This window comes from Podarcis vaucheri (genome assembly GCF_965113315.1).
Source record: "Podarcis vaucheri genome assembly, chromosome: 8".
Classification (NCBI taxonomy): Eukaryota; Metazoa; Chordata; class Lepidosauria; order Squamata; family Lacertidae; genus Podarcis; species Podarcis vaucheri.
In genome coordinates, this window is record NC_138766.1 from 87,257,167 (window position 1) to 87,272,615 (window position 15,449).

At 44.4% G+C, this 15,449-nt stretch overlaps 1 protein-coding gene across 1 annotated transcript in view; it reads right to left on the bottom strand.

The window, feature by feature from the left end:
• The window catches only part of COL22A1 (collagen type XXII alpha 1 chain), a 188,294-nt gene that overhangs the window by 110,734 nt on the left and 62,111 nt on the right, over positions 1-15,449 (bottom strand). The window contains exons 5-10 of the mRNA XM_082235454.1: positions 9,236-9,347; positions 7,565-7,688; positions 5,553-5,828; positions 4,608-4,688; positions 3,149-3,262; positions 965-1,009 (exon numbers count right to left, since the gene is read on the bottom strand). Coding sequence (XP_082091580.1) covers positions 965-1,009; positions 3,149-3,262; positions 4,608-4,688; positions 5,553-5,828; positions 7,565-7,688; positions 9,236-9,347 — 752 coding nt within the window. The remainder of the gene's footprint in view (positions 1-964; positions 1,010-3,148; positions 3,263-4,607; positions 4,689-5,552; positions 5,829-7,564; positions 7,689-9,235; positions 9,348-15,449) is intronic.

Below are 15,449 nucleotides of genomic sequence, written 5' to 3' on the forward strand. Positions count from 1 at the left end.
TGTACGTCTCCTTCTGGCAATTCCTACAGCCAAGCTGGTGCCAAACATATTACTCTGCTTTCCTTTGGACTACATCTGTGTATGTACTCAGCTTGGATCCTAGAACAATAGGCAAGTAGGATCCTAGAATGCAACAACTGATTGGCTGGCAGGAGAAGACCAATCAGGTTCCAGGAGGAAGTTAATCAGCCTATTAGGCTGGTGGGATCGTAGAATGCAGCAAGTGATTGGCCTGCAGGAAAAGACCAATCAAGCTCCAGGAGGGAAGCAGAATCAGCCAATCAGACGGAACTCATTGTGTAATTAATGTATATAAAAGCCTGAATTTGGGGGGCAATTCAATCACTGTTTTACAAGCTGCAATAAAGAGCATGAAATCACTACAGGACTCCGAGGCTGAGAGAGCAGGGTCTTCTTGTCTGTGCATCCCAGGACTTCCATACACAATGCCCAGGATTGCAGCTGTTTTATCTCACCACCACGGGCTCACTCCATTGTCTCTCAAGACAATGGATGCCAAGAACAACATGCCTGAAAGCTTCCAGGGCCTGGATATTATACATGCCAAAAAACTATCTTGAGTATATTGTTGTGGAATTCTGCTACTGAGGTTTGTTGTCTGCTGGAAGCCAATGAACCAGGCAACGGGTAGCACAATATGCTTAAAATCCAATGGCCCATTGAACCCATCATGCAGTGTGAGTGTGATGGAAGTGTGCATGCATGAGAATTTCCAGGGCCATAGCATTTTATAAGCTAAGAGGAAACTGTTGTGAAAACAGGAACTCACGGCAGCAATGCAGCTACATGTCTGCTTCCTTCCCACAATAAAATTGCAGCCCAATTAGAGCCCATATTCTGTTTCGGATCCAGAAGCTACTTAACTTGAATTGATCAAGTTTTTTAAAATAAATAAATTAAAGTAAAAAATAAAAGTCTTGTTGGTTCCTCAGGCAAAACTAACCTTTTGGCCTCTGAGACCTTCAAACCCAGGTAGACCTCTTTCCCCCTGAAATGAGAGAGAAATATTATTTATCAACATAATTTCTCATTGCTTCCATCACATTAATATAGCCTTAATTGCTCATGTTAGCAACCATGCAATACATAAGTACATTGCCATAGATCAGGGGTTTTCAACCTGGTTCCTACCACCCACTATGGGTGTTTCGGGATTCTAGGTGGGCTGTAGTGGGTTCTACGGCACAAGCTGAATCCTCCTTCCATCGAGCACTGGTGGGCGGTAAGGAACCTTTACCATCAAGAAAGATGCATTAGTGGGCGGTAGGTATAAAAAGGTTGACTACCCCCAGAAGGTACATTTTATCATATGTGGTGGGATTGCAAGATTAATTTTTTAAAAAAGGGAAATGATATACAATGAATTGAAAAGAATGTTTAAAATAACATTTGTTAAAAAAACAGAAGCTTTTTTCTTAGATATTTTAGGACAAGAGCTGCCGAAAGAAAAACGGGCATTATTTATGTTTGCTACAACAACAGCAGGAATTCTAATAGCACAAAATTGGAAGGCTGGAGAACAATGGCAAGAAAAATGGATGAACTATGCAGAGTTAGCAAAGTTAATGGACAAACTTCAAGAAAAGGACAACAGGGACTTTGAAAAAGAATGGGAACCCTTTACAATATATTTGCAGAAACATAAAAAAATGGACTCATTGGCAGGATTTAAATAAACATTTCCAGTTTTATTTACGTAAAACAAGGCATATAACATTGTTATAACATAGTATTGTATATAAATAGCAGAACGTATCATTTGATGTAATAAACCAGAAATGGAAGCTGAGGGAAGGCAACATTGGGGGGGGGGATGAAAAACTAATGTTTAGTATTGATATTGGGTATTTGTTTTGAAAATGGAAAATCAATAAATCTTTAACAAACACAAAAAGGTTGGCTACCCCTTTATTATCTTAGATAATATACTAGCCCTCATCCTGAGATCCCTTGATATGACCACTTGCCTACCTAACATGAGTACCATGAGAATAAATTAATATAGGATGACTAGGATAAGTTTGCACAATAGAGACTATTACTTCCTACTAATTCTTTCTTTCTTTCTTTCTTTCTTTCTTTCTTTCTTTCTTTCTTTCTTTCTTTTTCTTTCTTTCCGTTTGAATTCTCAGAAAATTTGCTCTCCTTATTATGCCCAACTTCCTTCCAGGAGAGAATATTTAGGGCAGTAGTCATAAGGCATAGACCTCACAAAGCACAATGTTAATATACAACCCATATCTAAAAACCCATATCTCCAGAGTATGGGAAGGTAGCCTTTGGTAGGAGAATCCACCTGCACAGAATCTCATGTACAGAGTTAATAGCGATGATAAAGCCATAATATTATATTTATCTCGATTATTACAATAAAAGCCTTACTTTTAGGGGGGAAAACCACTTCCGATTTAAATACATACCTTTTCTCCAGGTGGACAGGAGCAGTTCATAGAATCATAGAATCATAGAGTTGGAATAGACCACAAGGGCCATCGAGTCCAACCCCCTGCCAAGCAGGAAACACCATCAGAGCACTCCTGACATACGGTTGTCAAGCCTCTGCTTAAAGACCTCCAAAGTAGGAGACTCCACCACACTCCTTGGCAGCAAATTCCACTGTCAAACAGCTCTCACTGTCAGGAAGTTCTTCCTAATGTTTAGGTGGAATCTTCTTTCTTGTAGTTTGGATCTATTGCTCCATGTCCGCTTCTCTGGAGCAGCAGAAAACAACCTTTCTCCCTCCTCTATGTGACATCCTTTTATATATTTGAACATGGCTATCATATCACCCCTTAACCTCCTCTTCTCCAGGCTAAACATGCCCAGCTCCCTTAGCCGTTCCTCATAAGGCATTGTTTTCAGGCCTTTGACCATTTTGGTTGCCCTCCTCTGGACATGTTCCAGTTTGTCAGTGTCCTTCTTGAATTGTGGTGCCCAGAACTGGACACAGTACTCCAGGTGAGGTCTGACCAGAGCAGAATACAGTGGCACCATTACTTCCCTTGATCTAGATGCTATACTCCTATTGATGCAGCCCAGAATTGCACTGGCTTTTTTAGCTGCCGCGTCACACTGTTGGCTCATGTCAAGTTTGTGGGGGAAAACCACTTCTGATTCAAATACATACCTTTTCTCCAGGTGGACAGGAGCAGTTGACTGTCTTGATATGGCCGACCTGTTCGTTTACAACAGTGGTTGCTATTTCAAGGGGAGGAGCGTCTGTAACAACCGTCACTTTGCACTGTAGCCAGAACAGGTCAAATATAGCACAGATCAGGAACATGTTTCTTGTTAAATTAATCACAATTTAGCTGCAGTTGAGCTGAAACCTACCCACATTTTCTTGATCTCCACCCCGCAAAATAAACACTTCCCTTTTGCTGTCCCCTCTCGCAGGATGCATTACAGAGATGTTCACTTGTTCGTTTGTATTGTCCTTCCATTTAAATGGTTTTCAATTTTCCAAATGACATCACCATTAGCGAAAATCTGGTCGATGATGTGTCATTGGGCATCCTCATGCTTATGGCATGTTCTCTTATTGGCTGGGAGCACCCATATGACCAATGTATACACACGGATAAAGAACCGGGGAAAATGGTACCAAAGCAGAGAAAGTCAATGAATCAATGGCACCCAACAGGATAGTGCTAGTTTTTAAAGAAAAAGGTTCACACAATCTAAGTCATTTGTGTGTGTGAGAGAGAGAAGGGGGGGGGAGACTTCAACCTGCAGAACTTACTCTTTTACTTCCAATTAAAAAAATGAAGGCCTGTCAGCAGTCTTCTAAACTCTTCTGAAAGGACCATTGACCATAATGAAGCATAATGAATGACATGACCCCAACATAATATTATCCTACCTATTTGCTATCTCCTTTTCCCCCACGAGACAATAATAATAATAATAATAATAATAATAATAATAATAATAATAATATTTTATTTATATCCCGCCCTCCCCAGCCGAAGCCGGGCTCAGAGCAGCCAACAACAATGAAAGCAAAACAGTTCACATAAAATCACAATCAATCAATTGAAATGCATTCTAAAATCAATTCATTTTAAAATCAAATCAAAATCAAATCAATGGCAACCATTGGGCTACAGTTCTGTGAGGATTACCGAAGGAGGGGGTCAGACTGTGCCTTAGCCAAAGGCCTGGTGGAACAACTCTGTCTTGCAGGCCCTGTGGAAAGATGTCAAGTCCCACAGGGCCCTAGCCTCTTGTGACAGAGCATTCCACCAGATCGGGGCCACGGCCGAAAAAGCCCTGGCTCTGGTTGAGACCAGCCTAACCTCCCTGTGGCCCAGGATCTCCAAGATGTTTTTATTTGAAAACCGTAAGGTCCTCCATGGGACATACCAGGAGAGGCGGTCCCGTAGGTAGAGGGTCCTAGGCCATATAGGGCTTTAAAGGTTAAAACCATAAAACAATAAACACTACTCCTCATTCTTGTTCTTAATGTACAGTTCCAGAATATAGCTCCATTTTGGATAGCAGATTTCAATGAATGTGCACACTCTTTTACACACACACACACACACACACACACACCAAGACACATGTAATAGATCTAAACTTACAGGCCCAGAGGGAATGTCACAGCAAGTTTCCAGTTCAGCATGACGTGAATCACAGTAAATAACCATCCGCTGAAGGTCAAACTATGGAAAAAGGAAATCACGAAAGTCAGCACTCAAGGAAGCAGGTTAGCAGCCTTTGCTCCCTTTTGGTTTGGGTTTGTGGCACACAATCACCTGGGTGATGTGCAACAGAGAAGAACTTCATACAGCACACATACAACATCCCCACAAAAACAAAGAACATGAGAACAGAACTACAGATCATAGAATCATAGAGTTGGAAGAGACCACAAGGGCCATCGAGTCCAACCCCCTGCCAAGCAGGAAACGATGTCTACTGTATGCTGCCCAGATATGCTGGGAAGTCCAAAACATGTATGGAGACTGTAGAAGGTATGTGGATAATTGGAATCAGTGTGAAGGATGTTGGCACTGTACTGGGTGTGGAAGCTGGGGATGGGCATGTATATTGTGCAAAAGTAATTTGGAGAAAATAGCAGAGCCGGCATTCTCATCATCCAGTGTTCAGAATCTCAAAATGGCCATTCCTGCCCTCTGTGACAGGACTCCTTTGAAATCCATGCCAAAATATTTAGAATAAACCTCAACATACTGATAAGCTTCCACTTGACTATTATTATTTTAACCACTATGCTTTTGGTGTGTTGACTTTTTCTGGAATATCGTCTTTCTAAATTTGAAATTTCACATTCTCAAACAGAAAAGATAAAAAGGACTGCCTTTCCTTTTAAAGAGCAATTGGTTTGTTTACCGAATGGCAAGGTATATATATTTAATGGACTGACATCTCTAGAAATCAGCGATGTCAAAGAAGAAACAGATTTTGCCATCACAACATCACAGTAGAATGGCTCAGCAGGCAGATCTTTTAGTTCCCTCTCAATCCCTTTTCCTAACTGGAAAATTCACATACTTGGTACCTACATCAATGGGCACGCTGTCATAGAGGCGCTTGCCAATCACGGTTTTCCCCTGGATGTCAATATTTTCCCTGTCTTCAATAGGCAGCGTCTGCACCAGCTTGCAGTCGATGTACAAGGAGACGCTGTCAGACTGGATGCTCAGCGCTATCTTATGCCAGTTGCGATCAAAGAGGTCACTGACACGGCCATGTCGAAAGACCACTCTCACAGCATCCTTGGTGAGTCCGATAGCGTTGTACTCCAAGGCTTTGTTTTCACCATCCAGTCTGATAGACACCTTTGGGAGAGGGGGGGGACAGCAAGACACAAACTGGTGGTAAAAATGTAAGATTGTTTGGAGGACAGATGTCAGGTTGGCAGATGTGGGTCATTGTAAGAATATAAAAAGAGCTATGATTTTGATCAGATCAAAAGTACCACAGGGCCGTCTTTAGCATATGCTCCATCGGGGTTCAAAGATCTACCCAGCACGCCCAAATTTAATTTAGCCCCCAAATTAACTTTTATTATGCCTTATGTCACTATTATCATTTGATAAATAGCGCTCGTGCCTGCACAGCTCCAAAAGGAGGTTGTGTGTGTGTGTGTGTGTGTGTGTGTGTGTGTGTATGTTTTGCTTAAAACTAGCTTTTCTAAAGAAGACAAGGAACACATTGGGAGTAAGTGTAGAGACTCCATGCTTGCGCTTACAGTCAATATGAGACGGGCGGGCGTTGTGCGCATGCCTGGGAGAACCATCTTGTGCAGCCTTTCATTGTGGGAGCAACCTTATTTCTAGAGGAGCTGGGAGGGCCCTTGCAAGCGCACATATACGAGATCTTGCAGAGCCTGTGCATGCTCCCATCGCTAAATAGGCGCATTCTCTTTCTGTCTGTCTCTCCCTCTTTGCTGTCACTCCCCCTCCTCCCAGCTTTGGTGAGCAAGACTTTCCAGAGAGCTCTCCCTGCAGCAACATTAGCAGGCAGGCGACGTGTGATCAGTCGTGGCAAAAGTACCACTGACCCCACTGCCGCAAAGCAGCTCAATACAATACACTTAGGCAGCTTCAGCGGCGGGCGCCTGGTGCCCCCCAGAATTCAGCGCCCAGGTGCCCCGCACCCCTTGCACACACACACCCCGGGGTAAAGACTGCCCTGAGCACCACCTACCCCATCCTCCTGTCTTCCACAATGCCTAATCAGTTATTATTTATTATTATCATTATTTATTAAACTTGTATACCACCCTTCATCCGTAGATCTCAGGGAGGTTCATAACATAAAATTACAATACAAAAAACATAATAAAGTAAGAACGACAACAAAACAATACCCCGTCCCACACACAACGCGTTTAAAAGGGCATCAGATGTCAATCAGCCCAAGGGCTGCCTGAGCAATATGTGGTGGTGAAGGAGTCAGAAATATAGCTGGCGTTAGGAAATTGTGACGTTCTGACCCAAATCATTTTTTGCTACCTGAAACAGAGTGCTAATGCCACCACCACTTTTGGTTAAGCCTTGCTGCACCAATTCCTGCTTTTATATATCCTGTGCTATCTGACACAGGTTGCTTCATCTTGTTGAATGGCCATGCCTTGTTTTGAAATGTGGTAAAATCCAGGGCTGGGCCAAGACATTTTGCCACCTCCTCAATTCCATGTATAGAAGTCAACTTGACTGGAGCTGAATCTTGCTTTGACACTAGCAATCGGACAATACCATCCACTATACCTGAGATAGCTAAGGAGGTGCAGAGCAGGCTAGCTTAGGGGACACAGGTGGAATGCCAAACACATTGTTTGCCACCTCCCGAAGCACCTGCCCACACTGCCTCATGGAAGAGTAAGTCATGATCTGCCTTCCTGACAGAACACCCTTGTTTCAAATATTATTGCTATTATTAGTAGTAGTAGTAATAGTAATAGTAATAGTAATAATATAAAAGCAGCAGCATCAACAACAAAATGGAAAGGGCAGCAGGAGGTAAATGGAGAAAACATCTTCCACAAACTGGAAAGAGTTACACCTCCTACCTGAGGTATGCCATATTTGTCAATAATTTGCCAAATATACCAGTCTTCTCGCCTGGAAGCCTTGCGGAACTTGAAAGTGGTGACAAAGGCATATTCATCAGGAAGGCCTTGTGGGAAGACGTCTCTGGGGGAGAGCAGGAGAAAGAAATGAGAAGCATTTGGGCTGTGTACATCTGGGCAAGAAGGTGTTCAAAGTTCTGTGGTGGCACAATAAATCCATTGTTTCTGATATATTCATCATATTTTTCCTTATTCCACTTGTTCTTTTCCCTTTATGGTCTCTGATTCTCCTTGCCTTGGAACACTACCAATCTGACCACAGAATGTCATGGTAGAACTGCAAGTAAGTAAATAACTAGGTAATTGATCACATCAGTTAATAAGGGATGCACGTATAATGGGAAACAGCAGCTCTATCACACCTTTATACCTCTGAAAAAAAATATCCCATACACAACCTTCAATAATGAAGAGAGTTTAACAAGAGCTGCAGAATGCAGTAGCTGGTATTGATTTCCCCCATCCTATCCAATTTGCCAACCAACTGGCAGATTGCAAAATTTGGATTAGTTGAAGATTCATCAGTGTGAATGATGCCTTTTCAGAGTTTTTCCCAGTCACTCCTTACCAGACAGGAAACATGACTAATTTCCTCTTCCCAAAGGTGCCAGCCAGTTGGCCTTACCACTTCAAGGATATTCGATTACATACAAGCCTTCCACCCAGGACTTCCCTTTTTTATTCCAAGGAATCAATCTACATCCATAGCCAACTGAACTTACACACTGGATTGGTTTTTTTTGCTTGCTTGCTTGTTTTATTTATTCGAGTCTATTCCATTTATACATTGCTTCCCATAAAAAAATCTTGAAGTGTTTTAACAATAAAAACATAAACAATAACAACAATTCAATATTATTATTTTTAAAATCCACACAAATAAACACACACACAATTTCATCTATTAAATGCCTTGTGATTTTCCTGAGCCTTCTCCCACTTTGGAGTAAATCTATACACCCCCCAAAAAATAATAATAATAGCCAAAAGTTGATCTGAGAACCTTTGGCTCAACTCAGTATTTAAGAGCATTCTATTTGGCAGCCAGGAGACCAGGTTATATGACCCATCACAACCACATAGTTCTCAGTACTCCTGTCTATGAAGGCCCCTTCTCAATTTACACAATGTGGAAGGACTTGATAGAAGTCCCACAAATCTTGGATGCTTGCAGACTGCCACACTGGCTGCCAAACCTTGGGACCTCCTCTGGTGCTGGGCACAGATCAACGACCGGGTGTTCAGAAACACCCTGTTTTGGCATTTTACTTTTATAATGGTGGTTGGCAGCCTGGCCTGGAAAGGGTGAAGCTTAAACATACGTGTCTTGTGCAAATAGGAAATGAAAGTGGCTACAAAGAACCTCTGGCAAGGAGACTCTGTTCGCAGCTGGCTGTAAGGAACGAGCCACTGTTTCTGTTGGCTTCCAAAATCAAAGGGCTCGTACTCAGTCCAAATTTCAAACAAGATTCCCCCTTCCCTACAAATATATTCATTTATGCTTTTACTTATAGATTTACTGTTGGCCCAGCTGTTTGTAGCAAATGCTTTAAAGATCCCTTATTGTCTCCTTTTGGTCAAGGCTTCTATTTACTGAGGAAAAGATCTTACTCTGTTTTCTGGACAATGGGGAAGCTGCCAAGCCGAACATAAGAGCTGTGGATTCCGTTGTCCTTCATTCCAAATATCTCCCTCACACTGAATAATCCCATCAGGTCAAAACCTGCCAAAAAGGAAAGATACAAATATGGGAAACAGGTGGGGGACAAACTGAGGTGAGGACAAACAAGTCAGATAGTTTTTTTCCACTTCCTAAAGTTGATACACAGGGACATGGGTGGCGCTGTGGGTTAAACCACAGAGCCTAGGACTTGCCGAACAGAAAGTTGGCAGTTCGAATCCCCGCGACGGGGTAAGCTCCCATTGCTCGGTCCCAGCTCCTGCCAACCTAGCAGTTCAAAAGCACGTCAAAGTGCAAGTAGATAAATAGGTACCGCTCTGGCGGGAAGGTAAACGGCGTTTCCGTGCACTGCTCTGGTTCACCAGAAGCAGCTTAGTCCTGCTGGCCACATGACTTGGAAGCTGTCTGCGGACAAACGCCGGCTCCCTTGGCCAATAAAGCGAGATGAGCGCCACAAACCCAGAGTTGGCCACAACTGGACCTAATGGTCAGGGGTCCCTTTACCTTTACCTTTAAAGGTGATACACAGGGGACACTATTTTGAATTTCATCGTGTGTCTTTGTGGAAGGAGAGCCTCACAAAACGTTAAGTTTTGTTTCTATAAGAGGGCTATGTGAGAAAAACAATAAGAACTTTACAATTGTGAGCATTTCCATTTATTTCCTTGTTCAGTCGTTTTTTGTTTGTTTTTTAAGTGCACACACAAACACAGAATAACAGTAATGATGCTATTGACGCAGATAAAAAAAATAATCTGTAGGTGGGGGAACACTCGCTTTCAATGGTACTGAACTACAGAGGAACAGTGAACTTACCACACCAGAGCCAACAGCCTTACAAAATAACTTACAGCAGCATGAAACGAAGGTGAGCAAAGTACCCCTGATCTCACCAGGGGTTGTTTTCTCATCTATTGCTTCTCTCCTTGAACTGTTGGAGTCCATCAAAGTGAGTTCTGAGGTTGTTATCCTAGGATAACTGCGCATGTAAACAGGTCCATATCTGACACAGATGGTGCACCCTATACTAAACTTTAAGCTCCCTTCTAACGCCACTACTTTGTAGAGAACCAAAATCAATACCGTGTTTGGCACAGTGGGAAGGTGCGTTCTGGCCGTTCGCCAAGCTTGTAATTGCATTTATATTACAGGTTACGGTAATTGCCCTGCAGGTATTTTCTTTGTTTCTGGCAGCTTTTTTCTTCTTCTTGGTGCTTTGCTCCATTTTCAATCAGCAGATGAAATAAGGCATTTATTACCATCCCTTGCCCTACAGCTTCACCCCTTGAAAGACCCAGGGAACAACTTTAATGGGAGAATTCTCTGACATATTGCCACTGGCCCCCAACTGCTCTAATAAAGTGCAGCCAATATATTACTTACCCTGACTCTAAGAGCTCCCAACTGGCCCTAATATAAAAATAATAGCTTGGCTTCACTGTAGAAACTCTATGAGAGCGTATATCAACAGGTTGTATTTACGCGTTCTCGCTCCTCCAGGTGTAGAAGGAAAGATGGAGCATTTCATGAGAAAATGATAACGGGTGATTGGATCAAAAGTTTCTCAGCTTGCAAAAAAAGAAGAAGTGCTGATTGGGTAAAGTGTGTGTGTGTGTGTGTGTGTGTGTGTGTGTGTGTGTGTCATTTTCATCCTGAGGACCACATCCTAGTATGGGCAGCCATCCAGGAACCACATGCCAAAGGTGTGCAGGGCCAGAGGAAAAAGTTGACCAGGTCAGAGACAAGAATGGAAGCCTGTTGCATCAGCCCAGCTCTTGCTGCTTATGTGACACCAGTGTGATGGCCTGGGACTCGGGCTCAGACTCGGAACTGGAGGAGTCTCGGTCTGCACAGGATCTTCTGCCTCAGGCGGCATCTGAACTGAGTCTGGGGCTTGATTCTGAAGATCCACAGTCTGCACAGGTTCCCCTGGAACAAGCACCAGCTGAGCTGAGTCAGGGGCCTGAGCCTGGCCTGGCTCCAGATGTGGGGATGACCTCGTTGCCCTCAGCTGGGCAATCATGTGCAGCTGCTCCACTACCAGTTGGGTCAGGAGAGGCTGAGGTGGCCTCTGGGTCTAGTAACCCACCGACATCTCCCGAGCTGCAGAGACTCAGGTTTGAGAGAAGGAGAGACCTGAGTACTCGCAGGAGGAGTGCTCGCCTTTGGGCGAGACAGGGAGGTGAGTCACTGGGGGATCAGGACTGGCCGTTACCCCGTCAGAGATAAAAGGCTGCCAGACCCCACCCCAGGTTACGGGAACAACATTGCTGGAACCTGCCTGTTACCCTATGCCAGACCTAGCCTGGTTTCCTGCCTTGGCCCTGTTGGACTGACTCCTAGTGGAATCCTTGGATTTGGGACCGGACCTGAACCGCATTGCTCTGGTTAACCTCCGGGCCCAGCACAACCAGCTTCAAGCCACCTTTGCGGAGCTGGGATCATCCCAGCCTTGCAAAGGAGCACCCCCCCCAGAAAAATGTGCCTGGGACCATTGCCCCAGCATCCCCCCACCATGATGCGCCCTTGCCTGCAAAACCATTGTTCATATCCCCACTCAGCCATGAAACCCACTGGGTAAACTTTGGCCAATCACTGCCTCTTGGCCTAAACTACTTCACAGGGTCACTGTAGAGGTTAAATGAGATGAGGAGAACCATGCAGGGCACCTTCAGCTCCCGGGGGGGGGGGAGGATATAAATGCAATAAAGGCAATCCAAAATGCAATGCAACAAACAGTGGGTGCAGTATTTATGTGTACCAAATTTAAGCTGCTGGAGAAGTACCCTAGCCGGAGGGGATCTCAAACTATCGATTAACAAAGGGCCTTGCACAGAGGTTAACCGGCCGGGGATGTCATCCTTTTTTTCATGTGTGCGGCTTCACAGGAAATATCTCTTCCTGAACATGTGTTCTTTTGCCTAGGATCCATTCCAAAGGCCTGCAGCTATGCATGAGCAGATTATCAGCCTTGCGAGGGAGATTAGCTAACAAGACTTCAGTATTGAGGGCTTCCCAGTGCAGAGAGTGCAAAGGAAGGGCAGAATTAGTGTTTGTTCTGAGGCGGGCGAACATCAGGGCAGCTGATGTCTGCTGCAGCACGGTGCTGGTTTAATGTGCCTCTCTCCTTTGAGGATCAGCAGGCCACTGGCTCCTCTCTGCCAGCGTAAAACACATACAGCCCCTTGGAGAACGTTATAATTAGCTGGTGAGTCACTGGCATCTTAGGAATCCAACCTGCTCCTCTGCTGACCACAGGCCAGCAGAAAGAGAGGCACTGACAAGCAATCACAGCCATCCCTGGCTATAATTGTAGGCTATTAGGTTTTACACACTGGCCCTGCAGCATTCGGTGCAAGGCCCCTGGCCATCCCACAACAAGCTATAAATAAGCACAGAGGCCCAGGCAGATGGATTGTTTTCTTGTTCATCTGTCGAGTGGGAAAGAAAGCCTTCAGTCTTCAAAGCAGACCTACACTACTTTAAGCTGAAGATCTGGGGGCAGCATATCTCAGGGGTGGGAGACCTTAAGAATGTGAGACAAATGCAGTCCTCTGGACCTTTCTGTATGCCCCATGGAATTCTTCCTAGCCTGGTTCTCTCCCCAAACCATCTCCATCTCCAGCCCTGCACTGTATCGTCCTATACTGCCAAACCCTCCAAGTATCCCTATTTTCCAGGGACAGTCCTAGATTTATAGAAGCCATCCCAGTTTCTGATTTGATCCTGTAATGTCCTGCTTTTCCTTAGGACACCCCTATTTTCATCAGAGAAATATATGGAGACATCTGAAGGCAGCCCTGTATAGGGAGGTTTTTAATATTTGATGTTTTATTATGCTTTTATATATGTTGCAAGCTGCCTAGAGTGGCGGGGGAATAATAATAATAATAATAATAATAATAATAATAATAATAATAATAATAATAATAATAATAGAATAGGGCATCCTATTTTCATTGGAGAAATGTTGTAGGGTATGCCAAACCTTAAAGCTAGTTTAAACAACAGTTGTTAGGTCCATTGGCCCTCCCATAGATGTCTGACAGCTATTCTACTGGCCCCAGCCATCTATGTATGGAGGAATGGCTTCGCCTACAGAGACCTAAAAGAGCAAATCCCAGATGGATTAAGCAGCTTTGATTCTAAACATAGGCTGGTACCTGAATACGCCATACTGAAATCAATGTACTAACTCTTCGATTTCACTCATATGTTCCATTCCTCAGGCAATTCCTGTGTGAATGAGTGGGGTGTATATAGCTTACCTCTGAAATATTGGGGTGTTCCTCCTGAGATGCCCTATCCAGGGCCATCTTACCCATAGGTGCTAGGGGTGCGGGGTACTTGGGCACCGGGTCTCAGGGGTGCCAGGCCGAGAATCCGGGGCCCAAGAGTTGAGTCCGGGGAAGAGCCTGCCTGTTGGTTGGAGTGCCACGGTGGGCTCTCCTGCTGCGGGACGGCTCTGTGCTGCCTGTTGGGGGGAAACTGAGCCAGCGAAATGCTGAGGTGGCCAGCCAGCTCCACCCTCCTGCATGCCTGGGACTGGGCAACTGGGGGGGGGGGCACCAGGCAGAGCCAGTGTGGTGTAGTGGTTAAGAGCGGTAGTCACGTAATCTGGGTAACCGGGTTCGCGTCTCCGCTCCTCCACCTTCAGCTGCTGGGTGACCTTGGGCCAGTCACACTTCTCTGAAGTCTCTCAGCCCCACTCACCTCACAGAGTGTTTGTTGTGGGGGAGGAAGGGAAAGGAGATTGTTAGGCGCTTTGAGACTCCTTAAAGGGAGTGAAAGGCGGGATATCAAATCCAAACTCTTCTTCATCATCATCATCTTTGCACCCCAGCGCCACATATGCTTAAGACAGGCTTGGCCCTATCTTACAAATTTCAAGGGAAGCAAAACGATAGCTATTGAGTAGAGTAAGATTTCCCAGAGGGCTTCTGCACATGCCTGCTTCTGATGGTATCAGAGGAAGAAGAAAGAGGGGACCCCCCCACACACACACAGATTTTCCAAAACAAGTTTTATTTAAAAAATAAAATAAAACAAAAATTCTAACCCCATTGAGTGAGTCACCCCAGAATTGAGATAAAAGACAATCCCTATGCATTCCCTTCTCCCAAGCACTCCTCTCTCTGTTGCCTCTGACATTCTATGGAAGTTTCTGCTTAAAATGAGCATCGGTAATAAATGCTGCATGGAAAATAACAAGACGAAACAGCAAAACCCACCAATTCACGGGAGCTATTTTCCATCCCATTTCCCCCAGTCCTGGCATTGACCTGCAGCCAGGATTTCAGACTGAGTCACGACTCGCTATTACTATGCTTGTTAAATCCCTAGTGGTGTTTCTGTGCATCGGATCAGAGACATGAGGAGTATGTTAAGTTTGCCCGGGGGTTGCTGCATAATGCTTTGTCATTAACACTGACTCAGACTCCTTGTTCCGGTTTTCCTCTCTCTCTCTGTCTCTCTGTCTCTTTGTCTCTCTCTCTCTCTATTTGTGGGCTCCTGTAGTTATGCGCCCGCAATAAAAAATACTAATAAAAGAAACTTCAGAGAACAATGTGTCTCCATTTGCCTCCACTTTAACTTCATTATTCTTCCTCTGCTTTGCAGAAAACGCAGGCGGCGAGAGGAGAGGTCAGAACCTCCTGCTCCAGTAAAAATCACAAACTTATTTACTTTGCTGCGCAACCACCATCCCCAAAATTGCATCTGCTCTCTACGGGACTGCCCTTTGAGACTAAGCCAAAGCCAAATATTGGTAAACCAATCATTATCTGCCCACTAGACTCTTGGTGAAACACACACACACACACACACACACGCCATTTCTTGTTTTTTAAAAATACTTTGAAGCACAGAGAAATCCCTCTAATTTCTACAGAGCAAAATGAATCCCCAGTTTTAATTGTAGGCTAAAATCTATCAATGCTTTTACCAAATATGTGGGAAAAGAAAACCCTCTGAGAAAACTGGCTGTGGATGCTACACTAGCATAGCAAAACTAGCATGGTTGTGTGAATGGCTAGCACAAATAATGCCTACACATAGGACAGGGATATATGAAGGCATTTAATACCAAGCAGGACATTGTTCCACCTAGCTCAGTGTTGTCCACACTGGCTCACAGGGTACTAG